This window comes from Gobius niger (assembly GCF_951799975.1).
Source record: "Gobius niger genome assembly, chromosome: 12".
Lineage (NCBI taxonomy): Eukaryota > Metazoa > Chordata > Actinopteri > Gobiiformes > Gobiidae > Gobius > Gobius niger.
In genome coordinates this window covers 14247778-14265987 of record NC_136863.1, presented here as the reverse complement: position 1 = coordinate 14265987, position 18210 = coordinate 14247778, and the positions used below count along the sequence as shown (strand labels likewise).

The following is an 18210-nucleotide window of genomic DNA, read 5'->3' as shown; positions in this document are numbered from 1 at the left end:
GTGTGACGGGGGAACCCGCTCACTGCCTCTGATGGAATGAGGTTCTCAGCGCCGACATGTGCCTTGTTCTAGTTGTTTTACTATTTGACTGTTTATTATTTCTGGAAGAATCGGGTTTGCTGTTAACATCTCTGAGTGTATTTATTGCACATGGTGGTGGCGTCCATACTGTAAAATGATGGATCACTGGAGCTGAAAGCTGATTACAAGCTTGATTTACTGCGGGGCAGCACTTAAATCATTCAACTCAGCCTGCTGCAGGATTGCAACATTTTTCATGTTTAGACAAAGCTTGTTGGTACATACTTTGAGCTGTAGAAAATGTTCACTGTAGACCGCACATACGCTCTTGCTTTGGGGTCAATTTCAGAAGTCTTTTATCTCTCAGCTGGGCCAAGAAAACTTTATTTTCCCTTCATTTGCATGGTAACCAGTGGTGCCATCTAACGATTCTGGGAAAGTCATGGTTGATGTATTCTTTGTGGTTTAGTCACTTAGATGAAATAAATGTTGCCATGGCAAAACCGCAAGACAGTTGTTAGTAAACTTAATAGCTTCTGGAAAACAAGTTAGGCTAGGCTTCAACTTGATACGGTTCAGATGCACATACTGGTTTTGGTTCTTATTATTTCAAATGAAGACCATCTGTTTCAATAAGACAAATTCAATAGCAATTATATACTGTGAAAAAAATATTTTTTGAAACTTGAAAAAGTATATAATGAGAACTGATGAACAAATTAAGCACTCAAAGGAGAATATAGACGCGATGTAATTCACTGTAACATCCAGATCTGGGTTACACTTCAATAACTTCATACTATTAGCATTTGTAGAGCATTTACAAATTGTTCCTAATCATTTGTCAATCATTTATATAGGCATAAACACTGTGCACAACCTCTTTGTCTGGTTAAGTTAGTCAGGAATGTATTTTCTCTTCAGAAAGTCACGAAAAAACATTGTGCCAAGTGACAAGAACAAGCACAGTTGTTGTTTTGTTGTTTGTTTTCGTGTCTTAAGTTTTGCAAACAAGAGTGCATTAATAAAACTATCTCCTGTCTCTTTTGTTTAGGTGAAAATGTCTACAGATGCCCACCGTCCACTAACTATGCCTCCATGTACCGCTACCCGTTCTCTCCCTGGCAGAGCACCCCAGATCACCCCGACACCAGCCCGTCTAAACTACGACCAAAGTCTAGGGATGACTTCAGCCCGGCCGCAAATCCCTACTTTGGCCTGGACACCAAGAATGCCTCCTTGATGAAGAAACCCGAGAAAGATCTGGATCCATCTGCGCCGTCTCACACCAGAAAATCTCAATATGAGCCATTAGACTTGTCTGTCCGACCAGACGCCCTCGTGCAGATGCCCGGGTTTTTCACAAACGGACTAACTCCCAACATGGCCCGCAGGCTGCAAAGTTTCGACGTTTCCTTTCACTGCGACTTTAAACCCGCGGATGACAATGATCACACCGGCCATAACGGTGACGCTGAGAAATCTGAGAATGAAAGTGATGATTCCGCAAAAAGGAAGAAAAATAACTTCATGGAGGAGGTCGCGAACAGCAGTTTTCAGAATGCCGGGGAGAAACTTGAGCCAGCCGGACAGTGGGGCAGAGCGATCAGTGAATCTCCAATCACCTCCCTGGAGAGTCTGAACCCCGGGCAGGCCCTGTCACTGCAGCACCAGGCGGGGCTCCTGTCTTTCCTAAGGTCCCAGGCCAGTCTTACCCCCCCGTCAAAAACCATGGTGAACGGTTCTGGAGCAAAGGATGCTGCAGCAGGTGAGCGTACAGATCAGGCAGAACATTACGACCATTATCAGCTGAAGAGAAAAAAAAAAATGTTAGAAAACTTCTTGGCAATAAGAATGCTTTAACCTCTTAACCCCCACCTGAACCTGAGCACACTTTCCCCAGTTTGGCTTTACCCAAATCTGACTTGAAAAAAGTGTCAAAATAGCAACGGAAACAGGGATGAAAGCGCAACAAAAAAGTGACTAAAGCGCAACAATAGCCACAAAAGAGTGACAGAAAACCTAACAATGTAGCAAAGAGACAAAAACAAAAATGCCTCAAAATGTGACAAAACCATGCCAAACACGCAACAAAAAAGTCACACTCAGTTTTCTTTCAAATGAGGCATTACACTGTTGCTCTCCAGTCAAGAAGCTTTTACATTTGGATAAAGCCAAACTGGAGACAATGTGTTAAGGCGGAGGGTAAGAGGTTAAGGAGAATCTACAAAACTAATTTGTATATTTAGGTACAAATAGCAAGGCTTGACTTTAACTACATGACTCCAAGCCTTTTTTTTTCTTCAATAAGCCTTTATTTATGACACCAAATAATATGCTAGTTCAGTGTAATACAACTGGGGTTGGCATTGGCAACCTGAGGCCCAGGAGTCAAATCCTGCCCCCTGCACAAATCATGATTGTGAGAAATGTATGCACAAAACCTCGGTGTCAAAAAAACTTAAAAAAAAATCAAATGTGAAATCTTTCTTTCCCCCTTTTCTGACCACCAGACCTTCATGCTCGGTCAATGTAATGTACAACAAAGTATGAGTGGACAGTGGTATTTCAGTTTGAGCCTATGTCCTTCCTTTAATCAACTCACAGCAGTATCTAACCCACATTCAAAATGCATACATTGCCATCTAGTGGACGCCACACATTCCTTTCACACTTGCTTCCCACAGTTCTGCAGAAAAACAACAGAAAGTTGTTGACACAAAGTTAACAACACCGAACTTTACCTATACCTATGTGTTACTTGGCATGCTACGTGTACGCTTCTATAGATCCCAAGACTCCCTTAAAATGATTTTTTGGCAGCATCTTATCCGTCTTCACCTGACAGCCCGAGTGTGAAGAGTGAGTGTGACTGTGCAAATGAATCATGCCAATTACAAACGGCAACACTTCCCTTATAGCACTTTCCAGTTTGTCGTTTTTTTCCCCCCCTAACAAATCTTCCAAGTGGAGAAGACTCAGGTGCGCTCGCTGATTAGCCGTTCACTTTAAGACACATTATGATCTCCTCACGCGATAAGTTTCAAATGATCCGGGGCCAGTGATGGAGAGGCTTAAGCTCTTGTGCGGGTGTGATGTGCTCGCCGAGTGCGGATTTAATAATGCTGTGTCTCCCGAGAGCGAATCCAACAGCTGGGGTCTTTGATATGCATGTATTATGAGTGCAACACGATACACCTTCACTCTGATCCCCCTCTTATTCAGAAACTCAATATGTTCATGTGAAAGACAGGAAAGTGCCTGTCAACTCCATTAGGGATTAACATCTGTTCCCCTTCTTTATGATTCCAACAGCAACATGTACTTTTCTATTGGATTGTACAGATGGTTATTATAATATGTGAACGACATCCCCCTCCCCTTCATGACGAAAGGCTGTTCATGTTACTTTCAAGCCTTTGGTGCATGTAACGCCATGTTAGATATGATTCAGAAAGTTGGCCGGCGCCGCTCGTCTTTGATCATACCGTGCGCTACGGATTCTTATGATAAAATCTGTGGGAAGTTTAGCGTGGCTTCCCATAGTCCACGGAGCAAACATACACAGGAATCCTCCACTGGTTGTAAGCAATAACACCTTAATTTAATTTAGCATAAAGTATTAAAAAGTTAATTAATTAAAGGAACAGGCCACCGTTTTTACATATTGAGATAATGTTCTTACCTGAGCTTAGACAAGTTGATACACACCTGTCTGGTCTTTGTGGAAGAGCTTGGTCGCTTCTAACTTCACCCCGTTTGGAGCTATAGGAATACATTGAGATAGGCCAAATGCTAACAACATCTTTGGTCTTTTTGCGTGACTGAGTGCACACAGTTCTTCCATGCTGTGATATGTTCTTACCTGAGCTTAGACGAGTTGGCACGTACCTATCCGGTCTTTGTGCGTGCCCATGGACGAGCGTGGTAGCTTCCAACTTCACCCCCATTTGGAGCTATAGGAACACATTAGGAGAGGCCAAATGCTAACAACATCTTTGGTCGTTTTTGCGTGACTGAGGGCACACACAAAGACCAGACAGGTATGCATCAACTCGTCTAAGCTCAGGCAAGAACATATCTCAGTACGTAAAAATGGTGGCCTGTTCCTTTAAATTGCAACATATTGGAATCGTGATACAGATTGTTTTAACCCCTTATTGTAATTCTGCGTCTCATCCCAGTCCTGGTAATCGACAACAAATTCTCAACTAATGTGTCATAATTACTCCTGTTGGTTTGCAAAAGAAAACCTAACTCTTCTTGTTGCTGTAGGGAGGTGCGTAAAGAAATAGCAAGAAGGCCATGACTAAAGAATCAACTTGCTACAACTCACAACAACTAATGATTAGAAGTATTTTTTTTTAACTTCATTGTGTTGTTTTTTTTTCTAATAGTTGCACATATTTTACAGTATTTTAAACTATGAAAGCATAATCCTTGGGGAAAGTTTAAGAGTGATTGATAACTCCGGAAAATTCTCCTTAAGAAGTATTGTTGAATTTTAATTTTTAACAGGGAGTATCAGTCAGCTTGACCGACCTGTAAATGACACTGGGTCGAGCTTGTGAATGATTAAATGAGCTACTGCAGGTGTACTCTAACTTTTACAAACTATTTGAGTGGCCCTAAAGTATTCTAATCAGTTTTTCGTGTCCACTTAATGTTTCCTAGTTTTCTCCCAGATTTTGGTGAGGAAGTATCTGACTGTGGCACAATAAGCAGCTGTCACTCAGGCAGACACTGATCCGCCTTGTGGTGACATTGAGGATCCGTTGGAGTGCCCTCCAAAAGTGTCGCGAGGCAGGTGTCCCGGCAGCCTGTCCGGTAAACTGCGGCACTGACCAGGTGGCAGTGTCACAAGCCTGTCTCCTCTCCTGCCTCTCCATACTGTATGGCACGTGGAGTGGCACGGTGACATATTGGCGGGCAGTTTGGACATGGAGTGATGTGTCTGCACTGACAGCCCAGGTCGGTTCTAATGTGGCAGCAGTGGTAATTGGCCAGATGGTGACCTCTGCTTGAACCTGTCTGCATGCTCATTACTCTCACTGATCCCTTCCCTGTGCAGCTAACTGAGCATGCACTGGTGCATAAGGGCCACTAGATGGCGGTGTTTACCACAGTGAGGGCTGTGAGTGTAGTCTTAAAAAGAGGAGTATTTTTCACTCTCACAAAGTTGAGATTAATAAGAACCATGTCATGTTCCATGTATGCTTAAGGCACGCTCATGGGGACATTTTTTGAAGATCTGAACACTTTTACTTTCTGCCTGTAAGGCTCAATATAATAAATGCACTTGTTTCAATGGGCCACACACTTATAGATTACATTAGATTATATTAGATTATATTAGACAGACGAGTAGTGCAGGTCTTAAGCAACATAGAACAATGTTTCGCTCAGCAGATGCTTAAAATATAGTTTCTTCTGTTGTCTTACAGCAAATTATTTCACATTTATAGTTTTAAAAATGGGTCACAACGGCAATTACATTTATTTTAGATATTCAGATTGGCAACTACTCATCCAAGGAATGAGTAAAACTGAATATTGTGGTTGACAATTGTGCAATTGCAATTGTAATCTAGTGAGTCTGCAAAAACTATTGTTATACATTTGCTCGTTTTTAAGTGTAGAGAAAGGACTAACTTCTTATTTTTTTAATACATAGTACAATACAATACATGTTTGTTGACATAAAATAACTAGGGTTTATTTAGAGGTATACGTATAGATACTCTTATTTTGTTATGAGTTAACAAAACGTGGGGCTGCATAATAATTAATGATTGCAATTCCATAATTAAGTGACACATGATCCATATTGTAAGTAAAATAAATAAATTCCCATCAGTTTTTCTATCTGTCTGAGATTAACATTTTATATTTTCAAACACAGCCTAAAGCAACTTCAAAATGTGCAAAAGTTGACTTGTAATCTTGATTTACCTTATTTACTCCCATTTTAGCTATATTTTGGTCCTGATTTACTCTCCATTTGAAACTATTTTCGGAAAATAAAACTTATTTTGGATGTTTGTTTAAATTCAACAGAATGTACAATGTTGAAATGGTTCAGCAAAATGTTGTACTAATTTTAGTATCACAGTATAAACAGATATTTTTCTCATACAGTATCATGCAGCCCTACAGTCAAATATTTGTCATAGTAGGTTATATCATGATTTGCAAATCATTTGTGTGGGGTTTGTTGTTAGACTTTAACTTGAACTAGTTAAACAGTTCACTAAACCAGCATCCCCTTTATGTGGGGCCTTTGAGGCTCATGAGAATGAGTGAATATGAGAAAATCGATAGAGAAAAGGATGGGGAGTGAAAAAGCACACTGAGGGGGAAAGAAAGAGGCTGATTTGAAAGGTTGAAAAGGGGTTAGTCATTATCTCATTGTATGACCTCTGCATAGCCTTGGCTGACCGGGTGACAGAGGCAGGCAGCAGAAAGGCCCGGCAGAAAGATGGCCGTAGATGGAGATAGATGGAGGGACTGAGAGGTGAAAGAGTGAGCTGCGAGCAGATGGGGCAGAGAGAGGGCAGCAGCGCGGCCTGCCTTTGTGCCTTTGTGCCCTGTGCCGCTCCTCATAGACACAATGCGGGGTGGGGCAGGGGGACGGAGGTGCAGTCATCACTCACTGTCCCGCTGCCATCAGAGCTCGGGCCCAAGTCATCCGTCACCATCGAGCCCGCGCGGCCCCCGTCAGACCGGCCACTGTCATCATGGCCATTATCTACCATAGTCGCCACAACGCACTCTCACTGGGGGAAGGAGAAAAAAAACGACTCGTAAACAGGCCCAGGTGCATTGTGTCACTTGGAAATAGCGGGAGGGGTTGTTATATGCATCAAACAATCATTTAGGAACACAAATGCTCATTGTATTGGTATTGGGGTAGTGTGTCAAAGATATGCCATTATTCGACTTTTGCAGCGGCTCCCAACCTTTTTATGTTCCGTACCCCTACCTGGACGTGCAGTTAACTATTTAGAAAATGATAAAATACAACTCCAATTTATAAGTAAAAACACATTTTACTTTATTTAATAATATTCAAATGGTATTCAGTTCCACCCTGCTAAGTGCTCACATACCCCTATCCTTATACCCCCGATCAAAGACAAAAACTTAAAACGGAGAATAGAATATCTACCAGACTAACAGTTTGAAGTGAATATTTCAGAAAATACAATGGATGTAAGCAGAGTGTGTCAATAACTGTATCTTATATTAAGGGTTGCTTGTTAAGTACTGATAAGGTATTAAGCATTATTAATGATAGTCCACAAATAATATGTTTGTAAAGATATACTATTGTTACCTAACATGAATAAAATACTTATTCCTTGTGTCCCCTAATCCTAACCGTAACCCTAAACCGATTACTAATGCTTATTATTAAAACTTTATTAATAGTTAATGAGCACCCCTTCATATAAAGCTATACCAACACAACAAAAACATGTTGCTATTACCATGGACTATAAATATGATAAATGACACTCACAATCAATATTTTCCTTATTGGTCAATAAAAGCACAAATTAGGACTGGCTTGTTGTTTACCAACATCTGGAAATCCTATTACTATATTTAATTGTTTTATTTTGATTTTTCCTCCCCGGGGATATAAAAAGTGAAACGGTAGTAAAGCTTTATGACAGTTGCTGCTCACTATCGTTCCATTCTTTACAGCCTGTCTGATTGTCTGACAGCTTATAATTCTCTCACCCCCATCATTGTTGCATTGGTCCATATTTCACACACATGATCCTTCAGAAAGTCAGTGCAGCCTGTGAGAATAATTTGTTACCATGTTTTTGGCAGTCCATTTCCTATAGCCCATCACACTGTACATGAGCAGGGGAGTGTGCAGCCTGCGTTGTGGTGCTTTTGAAGCCGTGGCCAGAGCAGCGGTGTGCCGTATGTGTGCTGTATGAAATGAAGGAAGGATCATGTGGCGGAGAGATGGATGGCCTGGAGCCCACTGCTGTCTCCTCTAATTGTAAAATATTAGTTACATTAGACTTTGGCCTGTGATTAATGGAACTTATTTAGAGGTTGCCCTCTTTTGGACCTCCCTTCTCGTCTGGTGGGAGGGAAGAGTGAGCAGCAGGATCAGGAGAAGAGGGACAAGATAGACATGTAAGGCAACAAGCTGTATCCTGGGAGTTGGGCCTTTGGGTGCTCCTTATTCACGGACAATGTAATATGTTTCTTTTTAGTTCTGTGTACTTCATCGCAAGAATTTTGATTTAAAAAAAAGAAGTTAAAACTCTGCTTAACCCCCACCTGAACCCTGCACATTTTATCCAGTTTGGCTCTACCCAAATCTTAAAGCTTCTTGAAAAAAGCAAAGTAACAAAACGCAATAAACAAGCGACAAAAACACAATTAAAAAGTGAAGAAAAAGCAAAAGAAGAGCCACAAAAGAGCAACAAAAATGTGCTGGAAAAGCAACAATAACACAATAAAAAAGCGGGGGAAGTTGAGACGCCTTTAGGTTTGGGTAAAGCCAACAAAATGTGCTCATTTAAGGCGGGGTTTAGGAGGTTAATAACACTAAAACGTTGTTTACTGATTGTTGCAATAAGCACAAATAAAGGATATACATGCATTTCCAATGGCATCACGCATAGTTCCTTGGGGGAAGTTCCGCCATTTTGAATACCGAAGTAGAATTATGCAGTACTACATTGTGTAACAATATCTCTATTCAGGATGAAAATGAAAGACAACTGATTGACATCATTGCTCAAGAAGATAACACTGAAAACACTGTTTGTCATGTCAACAGAGTCTCAGTCTGAGTCAGTGTTTACACTGCTCAAGACGTTAGCATGCTAACAGTTAGCAAATGTCATCAATCAACTGTCGATGGTTTCAACACGATAATCACATGTGCTGCTCACATCTATGAACACGGAGGAAATACTACAGTAACGGCTCAGCTCTGACCTCTGTCACATGTATCCAAGGCTAGATGTCGTTCAGGGCTTTGTTCTTGGAGAGGTCAGAGCTGAGCTGTTGAAGCTAAATGCTAACCAGTAGCATGCTAACATCTTGAGCAGCTTAAACACCGACTTACTAGTTTCTGAACATACATGTGCACTCTCTGGGGCCGTGTTTTTACTGTTATCTTCTTAAGCAATGATCACGAGTAAATGAAAATGCCACTGTGAATCAGTTGTCTTTCATTTTCATCTTGAGTAGAGACATTGTTACATATTGTAATGCGGCATAATTCTACTTCGGTATTCAAAATGGCGGCCGGAACTATGTATGATATCATTGAAAACGCATGTATACCCTTTATTTGTGCTCATTACAACAATCAGTAATCAACTTTTTTGTGTTATGTGAAAATGGCCGCCATAACAACAGAAGTCACATGACTGAAAGGCATAATGATTCAGATTTGGTTTATTTGCCATTTGCAGTATACGATGTGAGCTCAGTGTTTTTTCTACCTTAGGCCCAAAGCTCAGATATCTTGTGCATACATGATAGACGAACAGCCTGGGATTGCCTCGTCGAAACCACTAAAGGGGTATCTTCCATGGTAAAGCAATGAATGGAGAGTGAAATGGAAGTTATTTTTAACATAAAAGTATTTAAATGTATTTATTCATTCTTTCTCTTTTTTTACATTACATAGTCTATGGACAAGGCTTGATGGTGAGTTCTCCTAAAATTGTGGATTTCCATGGGAACTTATAACCTTTGATCCTGGACTCTTTTGTCTTTGTGTGTTGGTAAGGGCCATTACTGTGTAACATTGTTAATGTTTTGCGAATATGTTGCCATGACATTTTTGAGTGTACTACAGTTAAAAGGAAAAAAGGAAAGTATAGTGATGATAATAATAAAAGGAATGAATTTATGTGAGACTAGACAGCTGTAGTATTTCACAAGGCATGGGATTTATTACTCTGACTGGAACTCTGTCTGTCAATTACACTATGGCAACTATATTAAGCTGTTTTACAGTTAGTCAGAAGCGCCATGAATCAGACCTGTTATTTCTACTGTCACTCACCACTTCCTGTTTTTCCACTCGCATCGGTTTTGACTTGGGGGAAGTTCAGCTCTGTACCTGGACCGTGACAAAGCTTTCTTTATACTATTGTTCCTTCACTGCGGACCGCCTCGTCCCCTAAAAAAAAAGAAAAAAGAAAAAAACTGTCTGTCCCTCATCCCCTCCCTTCTCTCTCCCTCGGTGCTGTCATGATCATATTCAGATGTGCCAAAACCTGTCCTTTACGGCCACCGGGTTACTCCAAAACCGGCAGATGGAGCATTACCTTTTTATTGCTCGCACCTTCTGTGAGTTTCCCCACATTTCTACCCCCCCTACACACACACAGACCAAAACACCTTTTTTATGTAGATGTGCGAGAAGTGGCAGTGCAGCTGTCCCGGGCTGAGCTGCTGATGAGACCGATGATGATGGAGAGGAGGAGGAACAGGAGAGGTGGTGAGGGGGTGGGGTCAAAAGGCTCAGACAGGCCTTCGTTTTTGGGAAGTGATGTCGAATGACTTCAGCGCATAATGGTTTACTGTAACTATGAATCACCGCAAAGCACATTGAAGTGTTAGGACAGAGGCGAAGGAGAAAGTTGTTCACTGATGTAATGTGTTAAAAATAGCGCGACGGCGTAGGTATAACGTTAATGAATCATCCGGAGCGGTTTGTTTTGATGTCAGCAGCACCTTTGGGCTTTTGGTGTCGCACTGATTTTTATTGAGGTCAGATAAACTTATGGAAGCCATTAGCAGTATTCGTTGCTGCTTGCTAGTTCTTAAGCAACACATCGTATTTTTTTTTTTTTTTTGCTCTTTGTCTCTGGTTGATGTCACAAAACAATGATGGAAACAATGTCAAAGGCTGCGTACAAATTTCCTGTCTGATCTTCAACCCCATAGTTCAGTTTAAGCATAAGTGATAAAACTGGATTGCGAAATGTCATCACTTACTTACCTTAAAGTGAATATATCATGTGTAAGTGTGGAACATACAGTAAGGAGTGAGAGGCTGGGCTGGCTATGATTTCGGGGTGACCTGGAGGGCGTTATAAAACAGTGAAACAAGCTTTCATTTTTAGCTACGGTCATGCTAACAAATCACACTAGTTGGTGCAGAACAGCTCAATACGGGTTTCATCTAGTGTGCATCAACATCTAAAAGAATACAAATCAGAGTGTTTTCTGTTTTGGGAAGAGAAACAACTAAATTAAGCAGGATTACTCGAAGCTAAGTGAATGAAGTAAAATACTGCAGTGTGTTTGGGATGCAACATAGTAACATGGTTAATAGCACAATAAAGTTTTGAGTGATAGTGTCCACTTTAATACATTAAATCAAAGCAGTTGTTTTATAAAAGGGAATACCGTGTCACACAGATTGTTATTAAACCCCGATTTGGAATCTCTTAGTAGTAGTACGCTGCTTTGTCATTTGCAAGAGTAAGGTACGCAGTGCACTGTGTTGTAGACTGTACATTACTTGTGGTGCAGGCACTAAAGGAGGGGGACAGACAGGAAGTTTTGGCATGCCTGGCCTTCCAGCTGCAGACATCTGTCATTCCTCAGCTCAGCACTGCTGTGTGTATTTATTTGTCCATGAGCTACGTGTGTGAGACCAGGAAATGGCTCACAAAGAAAAGCTCTTTATGAAAAACGTCCTGATCATAATGAGTCATTGTGGCTTGGTAAGATTAGCTGTGACAAAGAGCACATTGTCATCCTCTTTATACAGTTTACATGCTTCACTTTTGTTCTTTTTTATTTGACATCCTCCTTTCATAAACTTAAAGTCACAATGCTACTGTATAAGCAGGATATACATTTTATTTTTATACAGCACAGAGGTGGGTGTTACTTGTGTTAGTTAGAGTAGTTACTCAGAGTAAACAACCACACAAGTACTGAGTAACTGAGCATGAATGTCTGATCAAGCAATGCATATAATTATATGCATTTTTTTTAACGGCTAAACCTTGAACTTAGAAGCGTAGTATTTAAAATCACGCCTTAAGTCATCATAAATCTTTCATTTGTTAAACTTAACTGTGAGCAACCCAAATGTTAAGTGGTAAAGATACTCTTAACAAAACTATCACAATGATTGCTATGTTTGACACTGTTACACTGAGTGAAAGACAGGCACAAATACAATGGGGAAAAAAGTAGTAAAATGAGAGTTGAAGTTAGAGAAGACAATTTGCAAGTGAGAAGAAAATTAGAGAATTGATAATAAAAAATTGACTTAAAAAAAAGTTACATAAATTAGATTAACATCTCAACACCATCCTACAGCCAAGACCAGTCTTGGGATAAACCGCCACACAGCGCCCTCACCCCAAACCTATTTCTTGTTTTGTTCCCTTGTTTCTCCCTGATTTTGTGTGGGGTGCACTAAAATAAGCATTGTGCTTTACTCTGTTCTTCAATGTTTTCAAAAGGTTTCTTAGGTAGGCCAAATGTACTTGAGTAAATGTAGCTGTTGTACCACCTCTGAACTCAAATACACTATAATAACTATAGGCTCAGCACTGGACATGGATATATGACTTAAAGGAATAGGCCACTGTTTTTCCATTCTGAGATATGTTCTTACCTGAGCTTAGACGAGTTGATGCGTGCCTGTCTGGTCTTTGTGCGTGCGCTCAGTCACGCAAAAAGACGTTGTTAGCATTTAGCCTCTCCTCCGCTCCTAATACAACACATCATCATCGCCCCTACGGCAACACAACAGGGACAGACCTTCTTTGTTGCCGTGAGACAGTAGCATGTTGTTAAGTAGAAAGTAATATAAATGTTGGTGAGTAAGTAAGTAAGAAACAAACAAACATTATATGTTATCTTCTATACGTATGAAAATAACTGAACTGGATTTACTTTTTGTTGCAGGTGCCAACGTTTGCATCTGATCAAAAAAGTAAGTCCAGTTGAATTGTTTTTTTTGTAACTTAGAAGATACAATTATCCATCTGGAAGACTGATAATTTGCACCATTTAGTAAAGTAGGTCTTGTTATCACTATTAACTCCCCTAAAGGGCTTTATTGCAAACATGATTCGATTTGTCTAGTCAATGCACATGGTTAAAAGTATTATCTATTTTAAATTTGGCCTATCTTTTGAAAAACAAATGCAGCATATTGTATTATTTTGCACAGTACTATAGAGACTGTATTGATTGATCTAATAATGGTCGCCTGGGAAGAGGTTTTTGAAGCAAGTAGACATCAAATGCCATCATCTCAGAAATCATCCAGTGGGACCTCATTCATTTTTAATTACATTCTAAGAAAACCCTTACCAAGACTGACATCCATTTATGTTGTTTTTTTCTTTTTTCATCTATCTGCAGCTCGCAAACCATTCCAGTGCCGCTACTGTCCCTACAGCGCGTCCCAGAAGGGCAACTTGAAGACCCACGTTTTGTGCGTGCACCGCAAGCCCTTCGACAACAGCATGTACCCCGATCGCCGCCTCCGCCGCTCCCACACCCCGCAGCATGGGCCCTCCAGACCAGCCCCGCCACCGGGCATCACCGGAGATGAGAGAGTACCAGCGGGGCGGGACCACGTGGGCATGACATCACTCTGCGGGACTTGATGCTGCCACGGCAACAACAGACACTTCAAACCATTCTTGTTTTTGTTTTTTTTAGCTTGAACACTGATGAATTAGGATTGTTTGAAAATGCATTGATGTACATTCCAGTGTCTACTTGAAAAGCCGAAGTATGTACTATTTATCTGTCGCAAAAAAAGAAAAAAAAGAAGCTGCCTATATCAATAAAGTCCGTCGTGATGTGAATGTGCAGTGAGGGTATTTAGCGTTGTTCATTTTGTCCAAAGTGTCCGAACGATTTAGTTGTGTTTACCCGCATCTATCACTTCAGCGCTAAGTCTGATAGGGGAAATGTAGCCAGTCTGCCTGAAGCTCTTGTTCTTTCATCCAGTAAATACCCCGAGTTAGATTTTTGTAAATATCTCTCCATTTCCCTTCCAGTCCACGAGGCTTGTCTATCTGTCAGGATATGGTGCCAGATGTTGGGGCTTTAATCGCAGCAGATGTAATGAAGTAGAATGTTGCACATCGGAGCTTCCATTTGTTCTGGATTCCACTCCGGGGAGAAAGCCTCTCTCACATATAATTATTGCCCATTAACTCCTATGCTTCATGCCCTCATGCTGGAACAATGCTCAATTAAGGGGAACCAAGGAAATGGAAGAAAGAAAAAATAAAAACTGCAGAAATCCATTGATAGTACATTCAAATCCCCTTTTCGACTGCGTTATTGAGTGAAACCAGCCATGTGTGCATATACCGGATATGTCCAGCAGGGTGAAAGAGCCCCAATCAACATGGTGCTGCCATGTTACCCAGGCACTGAGGATTTTATCTGCGAATTCATATTAAAACTTTTCAGAGCATCTTTGGTTACACTGCAAGGCGAAGATAATTCACTTTCCCCCACATTTGGTGGTCCATATTTGCGTACATGTAGGTGGCTCAAGGACCAGCCCAAGTATTAAATACTATTTCTGTCTGTTTCCGAACATTTGTTATAGTTTGTAGGTATAAGTTACCCATTATACACTTCCTCATCCCCGCAGAGCAGAGTGGAACCTGGGTGACCTTTGGATGCCCCTCGGTTTGAGCGCTTACAAATATAGCAGATAACAGTCATATAGTCTTTGATAGAAATGGGTCATGAAGGAAACAGAGTACAGCAGTATATAATAAGAACTCATCCACCTGGAGCATAACACCTGCCATTGTACAAGCATAAGCTTTCTTGCAGTGTCATGTCCAAGTCACCAATTTATTACACAGATTGTGCTGGTTTGCATCTTTTACACAGTACATCTATGTCAACATTTTTTAAATGAGATTTTCATATGTTGGTGTTGTGGTCAGAGTAGGGATGGATGATACAAAGATGAAATCATGATGTAGCTCTGTGATAATCTGCCAATTTGGAGGGATCATTGTGTTTCAGCACCATTGTCATAATCTATTAAAATTATGCAGAATGAGCTACATAATTGTAGCTAACATTGCTGTGATTGTGCATGTGTGCCATGTGATTTAGCCACTAATGGCCTTTGGGGCATTAAAGTTCAACCAAAGCTGAACAACCTGACCTACAGACAGGATAAGGATTCCTCTTAAAAGAGCAACAACGTATTATTGCATTGAGAAGATTCTTGCTTATGTTTATTTCTGAGATGCTAGGAAGGTAGGAAGTTTCCAACCCATTTCAGCCCACTATAGTTTGTATAATCCATGTCAACAATGTCATGACATCTGTCTAATAAGAGCATTTCTTGTGGCATTCATGGTTGGTAATACCTGAATTTATTTGATATGTAAAATTATACAATATGTAATCTTCAGTCTGGTCACATAGCAAACATACATAAATTAATATCTGGACTGAAGGCATGATCCAACAGCCGGAGTGGCGTGCCAAAAGCTTGGCTGTGCACCCAGAGATCACCTTGGGCAGCTGTGAGCCCAGTACCACTCTGATGTGACTTTGACTGACAGTCAGCTTGACAACTCCATTCATGCGCCACCTGCTAGCTGTCAATCAGCCGGCCGTCCTGGGGCTATTGACGGAGCTGTCAGCCTGTGTGAGATGTGTCTGTCAAAGCCCACCCACTTTGCCACTCTGTTTTCAGCCTGGGCAGCCGTCTACTGTCCTTGTGTACCTCTGTCTGTCTGTCTTCCTCTTCAGAGACGCCACAGCCCCTTAATCCCAGATCCAATCACAGATTCGTTGGGTACACATTTGTCATTCTCAGAGCCCTGGCTTTTTTTTTTTTTTTTTTTACAATGGAGTGCTCTCCAAACAGTGGCGCTTGCAGGTGACTCGTGGCCTGATATACATGCTGTTTTTATCACTGCCTGCATTTGCGTGTACCCTGTCAGCACTAAACACCACTGTCACCAAACCTTTTTCTCAGCACTTTTACTTCTTCGCCCCAACTTTGTGCATGTGTCTGTGCGCCCGGCTCTGCTCACTCAGCCTTCATATCTCTACCTGACAGGTGACAAGGCCTGGCCCTCCAGCTGACTGCCTAATCGGACACCTGTCATACCTGTCAATAGTCTTCCTGAGCCGGGGTGGACCAAGGGCATCGAGTTTGTGCTCGGATGAGAGGGAAATTTTCCAAAAATGTCCCATATCTTTGAGCCGTAATTCTGTCACTCGTAGCCCTTGAACAGCCCTCTGGATATGGATCATCCCTAAGGCCTTATCGTGTCAAAGCTCCTAATTAAGCGCACTTCCCTTTAAAGTGGCGCCCTTTAATTAATGCAGGGGAAGTTTGTTAATTACTTCTAATGGTGATGAATGCTTTAGTCATCGTCGCACCAACCAATGTCATCCTATCTGTGCACATGTCTCCTTTGCGCGTCCGACTTCTTTAATTTACAACGCTTGCTCCACTTTTGAACCCAAAGACCTGCGAGTGTCACCGCCTGATTGGCCTGACAGACAAAAGAATTAGAGATGTCACATTCCTGCCTTTTATTCATCCAGGCGCTGACTCACCTTGACCTTTGGCGGAGAGTGACATCCTGTTTACCTGCAGTAAATCAATCCTCGTTCTCTGACACCTATAAATAACCCGCCCCTGGAGTAAAGACAGGCGTGCCACAGCGCAGACTGAGCTACCTTAAAACAACACCTCCACTTATTTCTTAATTTTTAGACCAGATCTTCTTAAACACTTTCAAAACACTGCCTTGTGTACAATCTTGACCCTGCTGTGAGATATAAGAGCATGACATTTGTTCAGTCACCTGTTTTTTTCAAGAGCAGAAGAAAGTTCTTCATTAAAAGCATTGATCGAGGCTGTTTCTATGAGACAAAAATTGCTTTTACTCAGCCATAGCAATTGTATACACTTTTCTTTTTTCTATGGTACACAAAAGCCATCCAAAAGTCTTGCGACATCCTATTATGGCACTGACATTCATTTGAACTCAATTTTTCTGTTACCAAAACAAGAAAGAAAGAAAAAATATTGAATGTAAACTGCACAGTAATTGAACACTTCATTTTTACCTTTCAATCCTAGAAAACCAATGCCTTTATTCTTGCTCCTCTCATCAAAATTACACTCTTATTTTTTTTAGGATTAATCTGTCCAAAGAGGTCATTTGCATCATTATCAGCAATAGGCCTCTCTAATCCGCAGAGCACCTCTGAGGTCTCATTCAGTCTCATTGAGAGAGGCGGGCCCTGTACAGCTAATCAGCTTGAATAAGTAAAGGAAACAGTTTGACAGGCCAGGTAATGAGAAGTAATGAATCACTAATCACACTCTCTTACAACCCTTGAAGCACAGATGAAAAATTAAAGGTAATTAGCTTGCACAGTTGTGAAAACAATATTTAAGACTGTTGGCATCACACGGCACCGACTTAACCGATTTTGTGCGGCGACAACATACATCAACGGCACGCTGAAGACCTCATATCAAGCTGTTATTGGGAACGCTTTCTCTGTGTAATTTTAGTGACTGATCTGATCGGGGTATACACAAGTCACCCCTTTTTTCCTCTCAAAGGCAATCTTGGCAAAAATGTGACAATGAAATATGTTTCACTTTCCTTTATGACTTTCGCTGGTGAGAAAATGAAGGAACATGCCAGGAACTCAGTCTGGGGAACCTTATAGGAAAAAGAAAACCCCTCTCAATTTGGGTGTGGATGTGGTTGGATGCAGGCTTCAAGACAATGCAAAATGCTTGTTTTTTCATCGTTTTGGTTTCAGTTTCCCTGTGAAAATACATATTCAGTATACATTTCTGAGTGGAGCACTGGCGCCTTCATTTCCTTTGTCCCTGTGGTCACGGGTAATGGTTGGTGCTCCTCTAGTCTTGCATTTTTGGTCTTGCTTTTTTAGGGATGTCATCCAGGTGATTCATGTGGATCACTTTTTAGACTTATGAGCTCAATAATTATGCATTATCCAGACCAAAATCAAACCCAATCAAACTTTTTGTGTGTGTGTGTATAGCCCAATGTCACTATCGCTGTCAGTTGCCTCCAAGGGTTTTCTCAAATATTAGATATAACACTAACTAGTCCACACAAGGCAGTCCATCTGGTTGAGGCCAGCGCACATATCAAACTGGATGACGTA

At 41.1% G+C, this 18210-nt stretch overlaps 1 protein-coding gene across 3 annotated transcripts in view; it reads left to right on the top strand.

The window, feature by feature from the left end:
- LOC306971846 (zinc finger protein 536-like) overlaps positions 1–14403 on the top strand; it is a 39691-nt gene extending 25288 nt beyond the window's left edge. Inside the window, exons 3-5 of one of the 3 annotated variants that reach the window (XM_079568278.1) lie at positions 1076–1789; positions 12949–12976; positions 13411–13550. In XM_079568278.1, coding sequence (XP_079424404.1) covers positions 1076–1789; positions 12949–12968 — 734 coding nt within the window. In that variant the 3' untranslated portion in view covers positions 12969–12976; positions 13411–13550. Of the gene's footprint in view, positions 1–1075; positions 1790–12948; positions 12977–13410 lie in introns of all 3 variants that reach the window. The other 2 variants (XM_079568279.1, XM_079568277.1) reach the window with 2 other exon arrangements.
- Positions 14404–18210: the final 3807 nt, after the last annotated feature.